At 41.1% G+C, this 19,384-nt stretch overlaps 1 protein-coding gene across 1 annotated transcript in view; it reads left to right on the top strand.

The window, feature by feature from the left end:
* DNAH8 (dynein axonemal heavy chain 8) overlaps window positions 1-19,384 on the top strand; it is a 265,848-nt gene that overhangs the window by 105,099 nt on the left and 141,365 nt on the right. Inside the window, exons 32-40 of the mRNA XM_059699679.1 lie at window positions 2,727-2,926; window positions 3,913-4,066; window positions 5,664-5,827; window positions 8,398-8,500; window positions 9,466-9,570; window positions 9,862-10,023; window positions 13,972-14,196; window positions 17,519-17,691; window positions 18,821-18,999. Of these exons, the coding sequence (XP_059555662.1) occupies window positions 2,727-2,926; window positions 3,913-4,066; window positions 5,664-5,827; window positions 8,398-8,500; window positions 9,466-9,570; window positions 9,862-10,023; window positions 13,972-14,196; window positions 17,519-17,691; window positions 18,821-18,999 (1,465 nt within the window). The remainder of the gene's footprint in view (window positions 1-2,726; window positions 2,927-3,912; window positions 4,067-5,663; window positions 5,828-8,397; window positions 8,501-9,465; window positions 9,571-9,861; window positions 10,024-13,971; window positions 14,197-17,518; window positions 17,692-18,820; window positions 19,000-19,384) is intronic.

Here is a 19,384-nt window from a genome sequence, read left to right as displayed (position 1 = left end):
TTATTGTTTTGATGCAATTGTAAATAGAATTGTTTTCTTAATTTGTTTTTTTGATAGTTTGTTTTCTTAATTTCTTTTTTAATAGTGTATAGAAATGCAACTAATTTTGTGTATTAACTTTGTATTGTGAAACTTGACTGAATTCTTTGATTAGTTCTAACAGGGTTTTTTTTGTGTGGAATCTTTAGGGTTTTCTATATATAAGATCATGTCACCTGTAAACAGAGACAATTTAACTTCTTCCCTTCCAATTTGGATGCCTTTATTTCTTTTTTTTTTAAAAAAATATTTTATTGATTTTTTTACAGAGAGGAAGGGAGAGGGATAGAGAGTTAGAAACATCGATGAGAGAGAAACATTGATCAGCTGCCTTCTGCACACCCCCTACAGGGAATGTGCCCACAACCAAGGTACATGCCCTCGACTGGAATCCAACCTTTGACCCTTCAGTCTGCAGGCTGATGCTCCATCCACTGAGCCAAACCGGTTAGGGCAATGCCTTTATTTCTTACTTGTGTAAGACTCCCAGTACTATGTTGAAAAAAAGTGTTATCTTTGTCTTGTTCCTGATCTTAGAGAAAAGCTTTCAGCTTTTTGTGGGTTTGTCATATATGTGGCCTTTATTATGTTGAGGTACTTTCCTTCTATACCCTCTTTATTGAGAGGTATTATCATGAGTAGGTGTTGAAATTTTTCAAATGCTTTTTCTGTATCTATTGAGATGATCATGTGATGTTTCTAATTTATTGATTGAGTTGTGGATAGTGAAACATCCTTGTATCCTTGGAATGAATTCCACTTGGTCATGGTGTATGATCCTTTTCATGTGTTGTTGATTTTGGTTTGCTAATATTTTGTTGAGGATTTTGCATCTACTAGTACATTTATCAGGGATATTGGCCTGTAATTTTCTTATGTGGTGTTCTATCAGGGTAATGCTGGGTCATAAAATCAGTTTGGAAGTGTTCCCTCCCCTTCGATTTTTTTGGAAGACTTTGAGATGATTGGTATCAATTCTTCTTCAAATATTTGGTAGAATTCACCAGTGAAGCCCTCCGGTCCTGGACTTTTGTTTGTTGGGAGGTTTTTGGTAACTGATCCAACCTCTTTGCTAGTAATTGGCCTGTTCAGATGTTGTCTTTCCTCATAAGTAAGTCTTTATAGATGATTCTCTAGGAACTTATTCATTTGTTCTAGACTGTGCAATTCGTGTTTGTGCAGTTGTTCATAGTGGTCTCCTATATAACCCTTCATAATTCACTCGTATCAATTGTAACATCTCCTCTTTCATTTCTGATTTTATGTACTTGACTTACCTCTCTTTATTTCTTGGTGAGTCTGGCTAAAGGTTTGTCTGTCTTTTCAAATGCTAGCTCTTAGCATCCTTTATCTTTTCTATTGTCTTTTTAGTATCTATTTCATTTATTTCCACTCTGCTCTTTGTTATTTTCTTCTTCTAACTTTGGGCTTTGATTGTTCTTCTTTTTCTACTTCCTTGAAGTTTAAAGTTACGTTGTTAATTTGAGATCTCTTTTGTTTCTTAATGTAAGCAATTGTCATTATGAACTTCCCTCTTAGAACTGATTTTGCTGCATCCCGCAACTTTTGGTATGTTGTATTTCCATTTTCATTTGACTCAAGGTATATTTTGATGTTTCTTTTGATTTCTCCTTTGATCCATTGGTTGTTCAGTAGCATATTGTTTAATCTCCACATATTTGTGATTCTTCCCATTTTTTCTTGCCATTAATTTCTAGTTTCATATATTATAGTCAGAAAAGATGCCTGACATGATTTCAGTCTTCTTAAACTTATTAGAACTTGTTTTTTGTGATTTGTCCTGAAGAATGTTTCATGTGCACTTGAGAAGAATGTGTACTCTGTTGCATTTATTTATTTATAGTCGGTGTACAGTATTATATTAGTTACATTAGTGTCAGGTGTACAATATAGTGACTCAACATTTTTATACCTTAGAGTATGAGCACCCCACTAATTCTAGTAATCACCCACCATACAAATTTATCACAATATTTTTGACTATACTCTCCTTCACCTTTTTCACCCATCTTGGTCTCTGTTTCTATGAGTCTATTTTTGTTTTGTTTGATCATTATTTTTGTGTTTTTTTTATTTGTTTGTTTGTTTTTAGACTCCACATACTAGTGAAACCATATGGTATTTGCCTTCCTCTGTGTGACTTATTTCACTTAGCAGAATACCCTCTCGGTCCATCATGGTGTTTTTCAGCTAAATACCCAGAAAAAACAGGAAAAACCATCAGATAAAAATAGAATTGACTTTTAAGCAAATGAGATGTTCATACTAGGGCCTGACCAGGCAGGAAGATAGCAATGTTTATATGTTACTTTGAAGAGTTCACAAGACTCTCACATATATTCTCTTTTTCTCTCATAGCAAGTTGCTGAGATAGAGCAGCTGTAATGATCTCAATTTTGGCCCCAAAACTCCAGTTAAAATATAATCAAGAAAAATGATGATTTAAGTTTCATCATTTTATGTGTGTGGTATAGTAAAACAATTAGCAGTCAGAGTCTCAGAAGGTTCTAGTTTGAACTTGGAACACCAGGATCTTGAGCCTCAGATTTCTTGGCCATACAATGACTAAATGACTTCTAGGTCCAGGCTAAAAAATCCGGCGGTTTTACAGGGCACTTAACCTGTAATGGGGATGCTGTGACACATTCTTGGATTTCTCTCTGAAGGACATCTGCATCTCTGCCATCAAGGAGAAGGATATCGAGGCCAAGCTGGCACAGGTTACTGACAGCTGGACCAACCAGAACCTGAGCTTCGCAGCGTTTAAGGGAAAGGGAGAGCTTCTACTCAAAGGAAGTGAGTCAGCAGAAATCATCACCTTGATGGAGGACAGCTTAATGGTCTTAGGTTCCTTACTAAGCAACAGGTAATTTTATACTTTGGGGTTAATTTTTATAATTTTTTTTTGGTAATTAGGGGTATAAAAAGCCCGGTTTCGCAGTTGCAGCATAGCATGATATTCTGACCTAGAGTGCTGACTCTTATCTGTCTCTCCATGAACTACCTTTCCTCCTTAATAATCATGGCCTCCATCTCCCTTTCATGATACCCATCTTCCCTTCCTATTTTTTTCTGATGGTCCCCATAATTATTCTCCCTCAAATTAGGAGTTTGTCTCTCTCTCTTTTTAAAATTGATTTCAAAGAGGAAGGGAGAGGGAAAGAGAGATAGAAACATAAATGATGAGAGAGAATCACTGATCAGCTGCCTCCTGCACTCCCCACACTGGGAATATCGGGCCTGCAACCCAGGCATGTGCCTTGACTGGGAATTGAACTGTGACCTTCTGGTTCATAGGCTGATGCTCAGCCACTGAGCCATGCCGGCTGGCTGAGCAGCCGCTTATATCTTGAACATCTTGATTCCCCACTGACAAGACTTCTTCACTTTATGTTCTTTCTCTTTCATTTTTCTGATTTGTCATCATTGCCCTCCTTGGCTAAACCTGCTCAAATATTCATCCAATGGTCCAGGAAAAGCATGCTGGCCACACATGAAAGGAATATACCATTAGGGGCTTGGCGCTTCCCACTTTGCACTTTTTTATGGTGGAGCGTGGCTATATCTGTGCTGGGTCCTCTGTGGGTCTGGGGTCTGAGCTGGTGCGCTTGGAATGCAGATGGCATGCAGATGTGCGACTAGGGGTCTTTAGCACAGTTTCAACTCCTTATATGCTATGGTTCCTGGTCCAGCAAGGTTTTCCTGCTCTTTGTCCTCCTGTGGCCGTTAAGGATTGTATTGCCCCATAGGCCTAACAGTTTCCGAAGGAATGTTTCTCCTATAATTTACTTTGTTAGGCCATACTGCTTTCTCAGTCATCATTGAAATGTAATGTTTTCCCACTCTTTTTAGATACAATGCTCCATTTAAAAAAAATATACAGAACTGGGTGTATAAATTGTCCACTTCCTCAGACATAATTGAAGAGTGGCTGGTAGTCCAGAACCTTTGGGTTTATCTTGAAGCTGTCTTCGTAGGTGGAGATATTGCCAAACAGCTGCCTCAGGTAAATGTGGGTTTTGTAACTCTGCTAGAATAATTTGGTGTGTGTTGTCTACATGTCTCTGTAAAAGTCATGGCTTGGTTATTCACCAGGGTCGGGCAAACTATAGCTCACTTGCCTGTTTTTGTAAATAAAGTTTTATTGGAACACAGACATGTCCATTTGTTTATGTTCTGTTTACAGGCTTTAGCATTACAAAAGCAGGGTTGAGCATTTATAACAGAGACTATATGGCCTGCAAAGCCTGTAATATTTGCAATCTGGCCCTTTACAAAACAATTTTTTAAAAGTGACCTTTGATTTACATGAGTAGGAAGAAGAAATTCACATATTTTCCAACAGTGAAAACTCTCCAGGTTGTTTGAGGATGTGAGGTGCGTTCAAGTGTGGTACCGTTAAATTATAGCAGCTCATCTCGTCCAAGAATTAATATCCTATCCCATTGAGAATAGAATTAAAATTAATCTGTATTCTGTAAGTGCAATGAACTATCAGTAAGTTGGCTCATGGTAGTTCAGAAATATACCAGGGGCAAGGAAATTTCGCCTTAGAAGCATGTAACAAAATTGTTAAAACAGCTTGATTGGAACCTTTTAAATAAACGCCAATAATTCACTAATAGTGCTATTCTGTGAAGGTAATTTCCCTTTTTCTGAATTTCCACACCTGTAAACAGGATATATACAGATTAAAAATCAAGGATAGCCCTAACTGGTTTGGCTCAATGGATAGAGCGTCGGCCTGAGGACTGAAGGGTCCCGGGTTCGATTCTGGTCAAGGGCATGTACCTTGGCTGTGGGCACCTCCCCAGTAGGGGGTGTGCAGGAGGCAGCTGATTGATGTTTCTCTCTCATCAATGTTTCTAACTCTCTATCCCTCTCCCTCTCTGTAAAAAAAATCAATAAAATATATTTTTTAAAAAATCATGGATAAAAGAGTTTTGAAAATGATAGATTTCATTCATTACATAACACATTTTAAAAACACAAATCTTTTTTAATCAGAAAGTTGCATCCTAAAAAATGCACTTAAAAGTTTTAAAATAGGCAAGATTATGCCAATTTCTAGAGGTATTTTCACAATTGAATGCAAAGCTGACTGCCATCCATCATAAATAGAAAAATTTAATTTGCAAAAAATGTAAATGAAGCTTTGTTTTGGGTTTTTACTGTTTTCTCCTTTCTTTTTCCTGGGGTATTATTGAGCTGTAATTATTCCAAGGATCCTGAGATCAAATTATTTTCACACTTTTTCAGTTTTCTTATCAAACCAAAACACCAGGAGCGCTAAAAGACCAGATTTGAGCTTGAAGTTGATAGCTTTGCAAAACAATCACCTGGTACTTTGAAAAACGTATTAAAAAGAAGGAAACAGGTGATCAACTCTGTTGTGATGAAGCAGTATTTCAATAAGCAGTTTTATGACTTTGGGTTTTTGTTGTTCAGAATTAATTCAAATGAAAAGGAATCGCCGCCTTTAAATTATGTAGCCTGAGACTAACAGAGGCTGATTTGAAGAACTATAGAAAATTCCAAAGTGAATACTTGCTTTATTCAAGTTTCTAAATGCTGATTTTGACTGACTGTGGATTTATTTTTAGGAAGCAAAACGTTTCCAGAATATTGACAAGTCATGGATCAAGATAATGCAGCGCGCTCACGAGAACCCCAATGTGATCAGCTGCTGTGTGGGCGATGAAACCATGGGGCAGCTGTTGCCTCACTTACACGAACAGCTGGAAGTGTGTCAGAAATCACTGACAGGGTAAGTTTTATTTCTAAATGACCTATTGTTTTATACGTGCTGGTGTTTTATCCCAAACAAGTTATATATAGGGTGTCCCCCCCAAAATGTATACAGACACTTTGAATAATTATAAAGGCAGTGTTTACTAAAATACATTTCCTTTTCAAAATTGAGCTATCTGCTGTTGCAGTGTATATACATTTTGGGGGGACACCCTGTATTTCTGGTTTGGTAGTGATGGTGGGAGGGGTAAATAGTAATTTAACATGTCACATAAATTTAATTTTTCTGCAAAAAAAGACACCTTCAACTTGGGGGTGGGTGAGTGAAGGCATAGTATTGGTTTTGCAGGGCTGCGGTAACAAATCACCACGACAGAAACCCATTTTCTCACCGTTTTGGACGAAATCAGGTGTCAGCAATTTTGAAGGCCCTAAGGGAGAGTCTTTCTTTGTTTTCCCAGCTTCTGGTGACTCTAGGAGTTTCCTGGCTTGTGCCTACAGAATTCCAATCTCTCTGTCTCTGAATTCACTTTGTTTTTTCACCCTGTATTTCTCTTATGAGTGTTACAGAAAAACCGGACAAGGACCAAACAGCGCTCTGAGAGCTTGGAGTTACACTTTATTCACCGTGGTGGGCTTAGGGAAATGAATCCAAATTCTAAGCCCAGCTACAAGCAGAACTTCCCTTTTTATGGAAGAGCCAGCCCTTTGTGTGCTTGCTGGCGGTGGCCTTGAAAACTACACAGTTCTATCCAATTAAAAAATGCACCTGGCATGGCATTGGGTGTATCTAGTCTCTGGCCTACAAGGTCAGACAGCTAAGTTTATCTCCCCCATTAATCAAGCAGGCTAGAAAGCAAAGCTATTTTTTCCAGAATAAGAGGCTGTCCAAAGAATAGCAGAGAATTCCAAACAGTAGTTTTACAGAATAGGGGTTTTCCTTCACAGGAGGACACTGTTGTAATGTACCCCGCGAATCACAGAAGGACACCTCAAGAAATCGAATTAAAGAGTCACGTTTATTGCAATCCGGGACTACGAGGGGGCCATGCACTCCAAATCTCGCAGTGCCCTCCCCAGCCCACCACCAGATTTATATAGGCAAAGATCACAAAGGTATCGATTACATCCTAGGGTTTGGAATGTGGAACCTAGTTTGCAAAAAAATCAGTTTACAGAAGCAGAAAGCATGTTAATTATAGTTTTGGGTCTCCGGATCACTGAATCAATGGAAACACATTATCTGGAGCCATCGGGTCTTGGTACCACTGAGTTGACAGGAACACATTATCTAGAGCAGTAACGGCGAACCTATAACACGCATGTCAGAGGTGACACGCATGTCAGAGCTGACACACAAACTCATTTTTTTGGTTGATTTTTCTTTGTTAAATGGCATTTAAATATATAAAATAAATATCAGAAATATAAGTCTTTGTTTTACTATGGTTGCAAATATCAAAAAATTTCTATATGTGACACGGCACCAGAGTTAAGTTAGGGTTTTTCAAAATGCTGACACGCTGAGCTCAAAAGGTTCACCATCACTGATCTAGAGCCACTGAGGCAATTTAGAGTAATTGTGCAGTCCTCATCTTGGGACCACTGAGTCAACAGGAATGCATTATGTGTGGCCACTGAGGCAATTTAGGATAATTGTGCTGTCCTGGTTCCCAGGTACAGAATGTGCTTTCTAAAACCAGTAAGATCACAGTCAATGGGGTACTCACTTTACAATCAATAGGGTATTCAATCGAATGGGATGATTTATATAATTCAGAAAATCAAAATAACTTTTCTATTGTTAAACAAAGCAAATAAGTACAGAAACCGAACAGCAGGGTTAAAGTTAAACTATAGTTTCTACCTGAGATGATTGCTGCCATACTTCACACTTCTTGGATTTAGGGCTTATCTGGATAATCCAGGACGATCTCTTCTTGATATCCTTAACTTCAGCACACCTGCAAAAACCCTTTTTCCAAATAAGGTCACATTCACAGATTCCAAGGAACAGGACGAGGACCTGTCTTTTTTTGGGGTGGGGAGGGAGCTTCCATTCAGCCCAATAGGCATGGAGTAGAATGTGCACTAAGAGAACAAATTAACCAGACAAATTCATGGGTAATTTTCTTATAAAGCAGCTCCTTCTCAGGCTCTCTGTGAAATGGGGTGGACATATATCCTGCTTCATTTAAGTTTATGCTGCTGTCTTAGCTGAATGGTTCGTTGTCCCCTCTTTCACTCAAAATGTGCTGATTTGTGGGTGAATTACGTTCACGCTGGGTTACCTCATCCTATGAGGTTCATAGAACTCGAAGGTCCAGGAGCGCTCTTGAGGAGGAGGACAATGATGGGTAGATGGGCAGGCTTGCTCTGGATCCCTTTCTTGTCTTCACTTATTTTCTCAAGTGACGTCCATGGGGTAGGTAGCATGGGCTTTGGTTCTAAGAAAACATTTCAGAGGCAAATGGCAATGACTCTAGGTGTTGGCTGTTATCTTATTGACGACGTTTAGTGATCATGCCTTGGCTAAAAATAAATAACTCGGAAAAATCTCATTTGGTAATGCGACTTTATTTAAAGGTATTTGGAGAAGAAGCGATTACTATTTCCAAGATTCTTCTTTGTATCTGATCCAGTTCTTCTGGAAATTCTTGGACAAGCCAGTGATTCCCATACCATACAGGTATAACCTAAGTATCTATCACCTAAACACTCCCCCCTCCCCTAGCATACACAATGGGCAATAAAAATGAAGTTAACACTTTAAAAGTGGAGGCAGGAAAGAGAGCATTGAAAATTATGCTGATTCTGCAATGTCCATTTTTCTGTGTTTTGGAGCCTGAGGCAAAGGTCACTGATGATGCCACTCAGCAGGTGCACGACCTTGGGCAGCTTCTTAATTTCCCTGCACCTTAGTTTTCTCGTCTGTACAAGCAGGAAATTAATGGCTCCACCTCATAGGCTTGCCATGAGGATTACGTGAGATAATGCAATGAAGAGTATCTGGCATACATCACGTGCTCGCTAACTGTAACTCATTATTATGAGTATTTTAGTCTAAATATTCTTACATCAAATAGAGCTGGTGGTTTCCATTTGTCTTTTTTTTTTTCCATCTGGAATGCTTTGCAAATGCTTTTAGCCATTTCCCAGGGCAATATTTCCAGGAGGAAGATACAGAGAACTGGGAGTGGAAGGCATCCCAGGGCCAGTTCTGTTTGGGAGTCTGGGAAACCGCTAATAATAGCTTCCCTGTTGGTTTCCGGGAAGTTGTGGGGATGAGAAAAGAGAGAAAAGCAAAAGCTGCTGCGTAAGACAGAGGTGGAGCCAAGAGAGAAGGCAGGACAGAGCTGGGGAGGGACCGTGTGGTTCGGTCCCTGGGGAGGGAGGGGACAGTCATTACTCCAATCTCCTTGGTCTAGAGGGCATCCGAGGACTTGGAGGACATGTTCTGCAGGGCTGGCTTTGAAATGTGCGCCCCCAACTCAGCCAAAGGTTCTTTTCTTTCTCTTTTTCTTCTTGAAACAGTGAAGTGAATTCTTGATATTTTACAAAGATTAAAAATATTAAGGCTTTTAAAGACGTCTCAGCGGCTTTTGTATTTAGGCTCCTGGATGATGTTTTTGTGTTGTCTTGTGCTTCTTACAGCCACACCTCCCTGCGGTATCTGACAACATAAATGAAGTGACATTTCATCCAAAAGATTACGATCGGATCCTGGCCGTCATATCAAGAGAAGGAGAAAAAATTATTGTAATTTAACGTGGTTTCACTTTTGTTATGAGGAGAATGCAATTCTCTAATGAGAAGGGGGTGGGCCTGGGTTCCAGTTCTGTAGCCCCGTGTCACACACTAGTTTGGATAATCAGCTAACTTCTTTGGGACTCATTTCATTATCTATAAAATGAAAGTTTTAGACCAGGTGATCTTTCTAGTTCCTTCCACCTATAGTATTAGTTGATTTTACTCATTTTTTAAATATTTTGTGTAAAATATAGAACTATTTGTTACCAATATGTAATATATTTATAATCTATTTTTTAGTTGGACGCTCCTGTTATGGCCAAAGGTCCCGTAGAGATTTGGCTTCTGGACTTGTTAAAAATGCAGATGTCATCGTTACATAACATAATTCGATCTGGGTTCTATCAAATCAGTGATTCGGGATTTCAACTCTTACCTTTCCTCAGTCACTTTCCAGCACAGGTGAGAATACACACTGTTTAAATAATGGTTATGAGAAATGGAAATAAGGGGGAAGGATGCTCAGGAGACAGTGGCCTGGTGTAGCTGTGAACTAGTTAGGGAGGCCTACCCACTACTCCCAACCACCCTCTTGTCCACCACACCATTCCAGGCCCGCCCATCCCCTGCACTGCTCTCGCCTCAGTAAGAATATACAGAGACTAAAACCATTTATGGGAAATTTTACCTTATATATGAAAATCATTGGTATAGATACAGATACAGATATGGATGTGGATATCCTCCTATATAATAAAAGAGAAACATGCAAATTAACCATCCCTCTGCTATGCTCAAGCCACGCCCACCAGCAATGCCCACCATCCAATCAGGAGCAAGTATGCAAATTAACCCAACTAAGATGGCAGCGGCCACAGAGCTGAAGCGAGCAGGAGGCTTGGGTTGCTCCTGGTGATGGAGGAAGCCAAGCTTCCTGCCTGCCCTGGCCAGCCCTGGGCTATACTCAAGGCTACAAAGTTTCAATTATAGAAGATAAATAAATCCCAGATACCTGCTTCCAGCTAGCTGTGGCCTCCGCTCAAGGAGGGGCTGGGAGCCTGGGTTGCCAGGGGTATCTAGCGGACCTGGGCTCTGCTCAAGGCTACAAAGTTTCAATTATAGAAGATAAATAAATCCCAGAAAAAAAAGAAAGAAAAAAAAGAGAGGCTGGGAGCTTGGGTTGCCGGGGTGTGTGGCCAGCCTGAAAATGGCCATCAGCCCTTCACCCAGGCTGGCCACACCCCCATGGGGTGAAGGCCCCCACTGGGGGGCTTGACCAGCCTGAAAATGGCCCTTAGCCCCTCACCCAGGCTGGCCAGGCATTCCAGCGGGGACCCCCACCCTGAAGGGGGTGTGGCCAGTCTGAAAATGGCCTTCAGCTCCTCACCCAGGCTGGCCAGGCACCCCAGAGGGACCCCCACCCTGATCCGGAACACCCTTCAGGGCAAACCAGCTGGCCCTCACCTGTGCACCAGGCCTCTATCCTATATAATAAAAGGGTAATATGCAAATTGACCCTAACAGCAGAATGACTGGGAATGACTGGTCACTATGACACACACTAACCACCAGGGGACAGATGCTAAATGCAGGAGCTGCCCCCTGGTGGTCAGTGTGCTCCCACAGGGGGAGCTCTGCTCAGCCACAAGCCAGGCTGAGGGCTGCCAGCACAGCGGTGGTGGCAGGAGCCTCTCCTGCCTCCTCAGCAGTGCTAAGGATGTCCGACTGGGGCTTAGGCCTGCTCCCCGCTGGCAAGTGGACATCCCCCAAGGGCTCCTGGGCTGCCAGAGGGATGTCTGACTGCCAGCTTAGGCCCGCTCCCTTCGGGAGCGGGCCTAAGCCAGCAGATGGACATCCCCTGAGGGGTCCCAGACTGCGAGAGGGCACAGGCCGGGCTGAGGGACCAACCCACCCCCCCCCCCCCGAGCGCACAGATTTTTGTGCACCGGGCCTCTAGTAGTATATAGAAAGAGAATGAGCATGTCTTTTCTGGAAACAAAATCCACCTTGCCTTTTATTTATTTTCCCTTCAAGTGATTACGAATTGGCACAGTCCGTTAAAGGAGGCCTTCTCAGGCAACTAACTTTTGAACGCGAAGACCTTGAGAGAGGCTGGGGTTGGAGCAGGTGCTGTCTCTCGCGAGTCCTCTGGCTCTGAGAAGGGCATTTCAATGTGCCAAATACTCTTAAAACTAGATAGAGAAAATGCCAATAGTTCCATCACATTTTCAGCCAGGATAAAGGACCAGTGATGACCTGTGATCTGGGTCAGAGACAGTATGGGATAGAAGGCAGGAGATATCCAAGGAAAATGTAGGCAATTTTTGCCCAAACCATATTTCTTCTCCACCTGCTCCTGCCAACCTGTACTCCAAATCCTGAAGGACCGCACACATGGCGGACATGGCTGAGGGCTATGAAATGAAATAACCACTCAAACGGCACAAGTACAGAGAGAGAAACAATCTTTATTGCAGAGAGCACTCTAATATTGTGATTTTTAAATAATGTATAATATCCTTGGCAAGCCTTAATGTTTTTACTAGTATTATTAACTTTGTGATAAATCTTTATAAAATACTTTATTTGATAAGCTGGGGAAATAGCTGCTTAGACGAAATCAATATACTTTTCCTCTCCCAGGAAAGCTGGGTCACCTGTGTATTCAGAAGGAGAGGCTCAGTCTAGTTTAGTCAGAGGAGGGGGCGTTACAGGTGGAGCAGTTGAAAAGCAAGGTCAGAGCAGTGGTCAAGTTGAGCAGGAGACAACAGGGAAGTTGGCTAGCTTGCAGGATTTTCTTCAGTGTGCATATCTATAATAATAAAAGCATAATATGCTAATTAGACCGGATGACTTTCCAGACGAAGCCCAGGTCCCAGGTGCCTGCCAGCGGCTGGAAGGAAGCTCGGGTCCCGGGTGCCACAGGGAAGCAGGTGCGGGCAGCTGGGGGAAGGAAGGCCTACTCTTGCATGAATTTCGTGCATCGGGCCTCTAGTATACCTATATATGCAAATAAAGAGGTGAGATTTTAAACAAGTTTAGATAAGAATCTTGACATGGTAGTGGGCGAATTTCAGTTCTTTGGAAAAATTGCTTTAAAGAGTAATGAATATATATTCATTCAAAATATACGCATCCACTATATACCTTACTCTCTAGAGCAACTTTTCCAAAGAACTGAAATCTGTCCACCACAATGTTAATTTGAGGTTTTATTTGACATTTTAAAAATTTCTTCTTTGCTTTCTTCCAAAACATATTTCTAAGATTATGAATGAATGCAATGGATTCCTGTTGCCAACATTTGAAAAATTTTGAAAACTATGAAAGTGAAAATAAAAATTTTCCATCTTTCTACCACTTGGAAATGATGCCTGTAAATATTTAGTGTATTCCCTTTCAGTATTTTTTAATGTGTTAATTACAGGCATCAAATAATATTGCAAAGAATGAGCATTCCTACTTTGTTTTTTATTTTAATGAGACATCCTCCAGCTTTTGTTATTATATCCTCTGCCTGCTTAAACGAAGTTGAAAACATAATTTAAACTTTTGTTGGTGACTCAGGATAGTCATTTTAAAGATTCGTGTTTGGAATGTACCCCTCTGCAGTCATTTTTCAGGGTCTGGAAGTCAGCCTTACCCTGCTGTTTTTGTAGTTTCTCTTTGCTTTTCCTATCTTACTGCCCCGTCCTGGGGCCATCAGGGTTAGAATCTGCTTGCTATTGGGAGCTTCCTGACACTGGCTGCTTCCTCCGTATTCTGTCCCTCACCTTAGCCAGGTGCTTTCATTTGTCTTCACCAGCAGAGCCCGGGATTGGCCGCTGCTCTAGCGGGAGGAGGCAGGGATCGGGAAAGGGTTTTATCCCCCTTCACCTACTGCAGTGCCCAGTAGCACACTGCTTTCAACCCTCTGCCAAAAGTGGGTTCCTTTTTGGTCCAGATGACTTTGTATCTGTTCTTTTGCGGATGAATAAATGCTCCCAAGGGGGCCAACACTGTATGGAGGAGGTGAAGGTGGGGGATATACGATCACTTTTACTCCCTTTTCTGGGGCAGAAATTGTAGGTAAAATGACATTCTCTCACAGTTTCCTTAGCTTCATCAGGAGACAAGGACAAGCTTCTCGAACCCTTCTCACTTTCTGTCTCTCTCCTTTAGATAAATATGTAGACAGAAAAGTAGATGTAGCTAAAGGTATGGATATTAAAGGGAGTGGAGGACAAGAAAGGAGGTAGGCAGTTGCAAAGAGACCTATGGAAAACTATTTCTGGAAGTGGAGAAATGCATGTCCCTTTTTTCGTTTAAAATGAGTAAAACCCTGTTTGCCTTCATGTGAATAAGTGACCACCAAATTTCACTGTAGGATGTGTTTTAAATATGTGGCTTGTTTGTCTGCTGGGTTTATAGGTTGGGCTTCTGGGAATTCAGATGCTGTGGACACACGATTCAGAAGAGGCTTTACATAATGCAAAAGATGACAGGAAAATCATGCAAATAACCAACCAGAAATTTTTGGATATTCTAAATGTTCTAATTAGCCAGACAACACATGACCTAAGCAAGTTTGAAAGAGTGAAATTTGAAACTCTGATTACTATCCATGTGCATCAGAGAGATATTTTTGATGACTTGGTAAAGTATCTTTTTTTCTTAATTTTAAATAACTTAGTGTATTAGTTAATAATTTAGTGCTCTTAATAATGAAAAATCAAGTGTTATATATTCCCTAACTTATATGAACCTTCTTTTCTTATCTACCTGACCCTTTTTCACAACTGGTGTGTGTGTGTGTATGTGTGTATGTGTATGTGTGTATGTGTATGTGTGTGTGTGTGTGTGTGTGTGTGTGTATATACCATGTCTACAAATATCTATATTTGGTGGTATAAACAACCATATATGTATTTTCATGTTTGCCATTCTGAAAGTCTGGAACCAACTGATGTGATGTGAACGAATTATTCCATTAAACCAAATAACAGAGTCATGATACAATTTTGATGAGCTTAGTCCTGAGTTATGATGGGCTGATTGGGAAGGAATCAAATAGAATCAAGCTTCAGAGAACTCTCATGCATATTTGTCCAACTGATGGTGTCCAGCAGGGCATCATGGGAGTGGTGCGGCCCAGGTTTTGTAGGGTGGGAGTAGGAGGAGTAGTATGTGAATCACCTTTAGATAGAGCTCTCAGTAACCAACAGCCTTGAGCAAGACCAAGTTCTCCTAAAGCAGTGGTTAGCTGTTGTAAGGAAGGGACCCCAGCAGATTTTGAGATACCAACATTTGACTCTCTTTGTCTTTAACTAATATTGTGTGTGTGTGTGTGTGTGTGTGTTTTCATTTGATTCATTTTAAAGGCACCTCTTTCCTTTATTAGAGACACATAATTCATGCAACTTTGGACCCTTTTTAAAAGAATATGATCACAGGCAATCTGTTTCAAACTTGTATCAGATAAGAAGTTCTGATCAGATAAGTTATATTATTGAAGATTGAAGGACCTGCAGTCTATTTATTCCCCTGGAATGTAGATCTCTTAAAGTATTGTATGCCAACCAGTTGCATTGCCATCTCCGGGGAGCTTGTTAGAGAAGCAGGATCTCCAGCCTCTTCCCCCTCCCTCTCCCACCACTCCCCACTCCCCCACTCCAACTCATGTACTGAATCAGAATCTGCATTTCAAGATTCCCAGGTTGTTCATATGTGTATGAACACTGTTGTAGAATTGATCTCTGGATCAACTAATTATCAAGCATACTTAGACCATATTTTTTTGGCCTTCTACAGATTTACTTTCACTGAATTGCAGTTTCCTTTGTACTTTGCCTTTCATTGGACTCCACCTCTAGAAACTCCTATGGAATCCATTACTGTACCTGCTAAGAGCATACTATTGAGGCTGATGTCTGTATATCTCTCAGTGATTCTTAAAGCTGAAGTCCCATGGAAGACATTTCTTTTAAATTTAAATGCTGAGCAAAGCATTACTTTCCATACAGAATGGATTTTTAAAATCTATACACATTAAAACCATGGAACTGTTTTCTTTTTGTCTTAGTTACTATTGAACTCATGATCTATTTGCATCCCAACTAAAATGAGATTTCTGGGCCAGCATATTTGCATTTTATTTTTTCATGTATAATGCTTAGAATAGCCTGTTACACAGTAATAACTCAATAAAAATTTAGCTATTCTCTCTTCATCCTCTTTTATCACCTCCTCACCATCTTAACAGATTGTTGAAAGTGGCTGACTGCATCCCCCTGGCTGGGGGTCCCGGGTTAGAGAGTCAAGACCCTGGGGGAGGCACTGATTATGTTACCCAAAAGTAGCTCTTTTAAGGTGACAAATACAAACCGTGCTTCAGGAGGGAAGCCAGAACTCTTGACTGGAAGAGAGGCAGCATCATGAACTATGAAACAATACAACAACGAAAAGCAAGCTTATAGATAGCTTGGAAACTTGATTAGACAGAGATCTGAACACTGTAGTTACCAGAGGTCCATTCTTTAGTGTCAGCTGAATGACCTGGAAATGGGCCGCTGGGATTCAGAGCAGTGAAGGGGGCCATTTGCCACTTTGCTACGTTGATTTCCCTCCATGAGCAGGGCTAGAGTTTCTCCAAGTTTGCCAGTGGAGTCATAATGTGGCTGTGGGGGTGTTGTTCCTAAACATGCTTACCTGGTTGCTACCTCTTGCATCCCTGGTGCTGGGAGCCTGGGACTGCTTGCCCCACAGGTCTACACTGGGGACCGGGCAGGCTGGTGGGTTTGGCTGTACTGCTGCTGTAGGAAGGTGCGTGTGCACATATGAGCATCTCCTGCTTAACCCCTCCAGTGGCTCCCCATTGCCATGCGAGCAATGCCCGGCCTGTTCCTCATGCCCTGGGAAGCCCCAACTCTTATTCCTCTGTCCAGAGTCCTGGATGCCTCAGCTGTTGTGAACTTTTTTCAGTTTCTTTTTCTGTTATTTATTTATTTAAATATTTCTTTAATGATTTCAGAGAGGGAGGGTGAGAGAGAGAGAAACATCCATGATTAGAGGGAATCATGGGTCAGCTGACTCCTGCACACCCCCTGATGGGGATCGAGCCCACAACTTGTGCGTGTCCTCTGACCGGGGATTGAACCACAACTTCCTGGTTCAAAGTTTGACGCTCAACCATGAGCCCCACCGTCCAGGCTCTTTCCGTTTCTTGAACTGCCAACCAGATCTTCCAGGCCTTTGCCTAACACATTTTGCCCTCCCACACCGCCATCACCCACCCCTTTTGTTTTATTTCCCTGGCTAATTCCTACTATTTATTCAGGTGTTAGGTTTGTTTTATTTATTTATTTATTTATTTATTTATTTATTTATTTATTTATTGTTAATCCTCATCCGAGGATATTTTTTCCAATGATTTTTAGGAAGAGTGGGATTGAGAGGAAAAGACAGAGAGAAACAATGATGTGAGAGAGACACATCAATTGGTTGTCTCCCACACAAGCCCTGACCAGGGCCCCAGGCCGGAGAGGAGCCTGCAACCAAGGTATGTGCCCTTGATCGGAATCAAGCCCGGGGCCCTTTGGTCCACAGGCAGGTTTGGCTCTATTCACTGGGCCAGGTGTTAGTTTTGAAGGTTTGTTTGTTTGTTTTTCATTTGAGTGCCCCTCTCAGACACCTGACACTAGGTTAGGTCCTCTTGCTAATTATTTTCAGAAACCCTGAATTTCTTTTCATACTTTATCACAATTACTTATTTATCTGTTTGTCTTTTGTTCTTTTCTGTAAGCCTCAGATGTCTGTCTCTGTTTACGCAGCATGGTGTCAGGCCCAAGGAGGGGCTCAGTAAATATACTTTAAATGAATAAGAATCAGTTCATGAATGAGCGAATAAAAACTGCCCATATGCCGTGGTTTATGCTATTGCAATTCAGTATGCAATCTCTTTGTATTTCATGTTTTTAAGGTAAAAATGCATATCAAATCAGCAACTGACTTTGAATGGCTAAAACAGAGTAGATTTTATTTTAAAGAAGATTTGGATCAGACTGTAGTGTCTATTACAGATGTTGACTTTATTTACCAAAATGAATTTCTGGGATGCACCGATCGACTTGTTATCACTCCGTTAACGGATAGGTAGGAAACTTAGCTTTTTAATTCCATTTTGTAATTAAGTAATGCGCTTAAAATTGTATTTGAAATATTGGAAAAAAGCTTATCGCTGTCGTGTTAGGTCTATGCTAGCTCATCAAAGTCAGTCCAGCAATGAAATAACCCTACGTGTTATGTATACATGTACATTACATTTTAATGAAGTAGAAACAGATGACAGAATAGAAGCAAGCTGGAATGCTGGCGATGAGTAATTAGTTACAAACTTCAGGTTGCAAGATGGAAACTTATCTCTAGGACCATAAAGGGAGTCATGAGAACTACAAAGAAGGAAAGGTCCTTGGAGAGCATCTCATTTAGCACCCTGCCTTTTCAAGTTGTGGACATTGATAGCTGAAGTGGAGTTTCTTGGCCAGCTCTGAACAATCAGTTAATGGCAGAGCCGCTAAAAGTCTTTTTTGTATATGACACTAGGCAAGAACTGGGCCTTTGTCATCTTTATCTACCCACAACAGCTCAATATGTTGTGCACAGTAGACACTCGGTAAATACTTGTAGAATTGACTTAAATTGAGTCACAGGACAATGAGTTCTGCCATTATTTTCCATAGGGCTGCCTACAGGTGAAATTATAACATTTGAATTTGGTCGTCAGCCTCCTCTGGATTCATCCAGCTTGCCTTGCTATGCCCAGTGCCCCTGCCACATACATTTGTCAATATGTTTTCCCTTCCATGGATGTACACACGTGAAGCTTCATGGCTCACAAAGCTTTACTAAGTTTTACTGTCATCCGAAGCAGATGTCACTGAAACTGGGTCACAGGTCCAAGGAGACTCATTAGATTATTCCTTACACTTACCTAAACGAATGAGACCTTTCATAGTCAAACCATTTGCAGTGGTGTGTTGCAGTTGGCTCCTGCCAGCTTGTTGCGGAGTTTAGAAGTTTGTCCCGAGAAATGTTTGCAGTCACTCACTGCCCCACTGCTAACGAATGTCAGGTGCGCCCGCCTTGTCTGGTTGCCTCTCATGGGTGAGCTGCTCACATTCTAAAGTAACAGGTCCATTCCAATGACATTGGACTTTTGCTTGCACGTGGCTGTCTCATGTTATCCCATACTCACCATGCTTTGTCTGACTGACGTCTGCAGATGCTATATCACTTTAGCACAGGCTTTGGGAATGAACATGGGAGGTGCTCCAGCCGGACCCGCGGGCACTGGCAAAACAGAGACCACGAAAGACATGGGACGATGTTTGGGAAAATACGTGGTCGTGTTTAACTGCTCGGATCAAATGGATTTCAGAGGGCTCGGAAGGATTTTTAAAGGCAAGTATCAAACACTGAAACTATTTTTCTGTGATTTTATTTTTATGGCACTTTAATTTTCTGATCTATATCTAAAGTGATGTTTTCCCACAGAACCAAAATTAGGATAAGTTGATGCATATGATAGTGCCATTTTTTTATAGTCAGAAATGGCTGGAAACCATCCATTTCACTGGCTCAATATTATTGCCATGAGTTGAATGTGTAGTGGTTTATGAAAATGGAACCAATTTATTACTGCCTGAAACAATGGTGGAGGAGATAAGATGAAGATTACAAAACACATGTGACTTCCCTTCCAGCATTAAATCCCATTGAAATGATTGATTTTTTTTTTTTTAAAGCATAGTCACACTGGGAAACAAGGAGGAGGGCCATCAGCAGA

This window comes from Myotis daubentonii, chromosome 6 (assembly GCF_963259705.1).
Source record: "Myotis daubentonii chromosome 6, mMyoDau2.1, whole genome shotgun sequence".
NCBI classification, from domain to species: Eukaryota; Metazoa; Chordata; class Mammalia; order Chiroptera; family Vespertilionidae; genus Myotis; species Myotis daubentonii.
The sequence above is the reverse complement of the archived record's forward strand: the minus strand, read 5'-3'. Positions and strand labels throughout refer to the sequence as shown.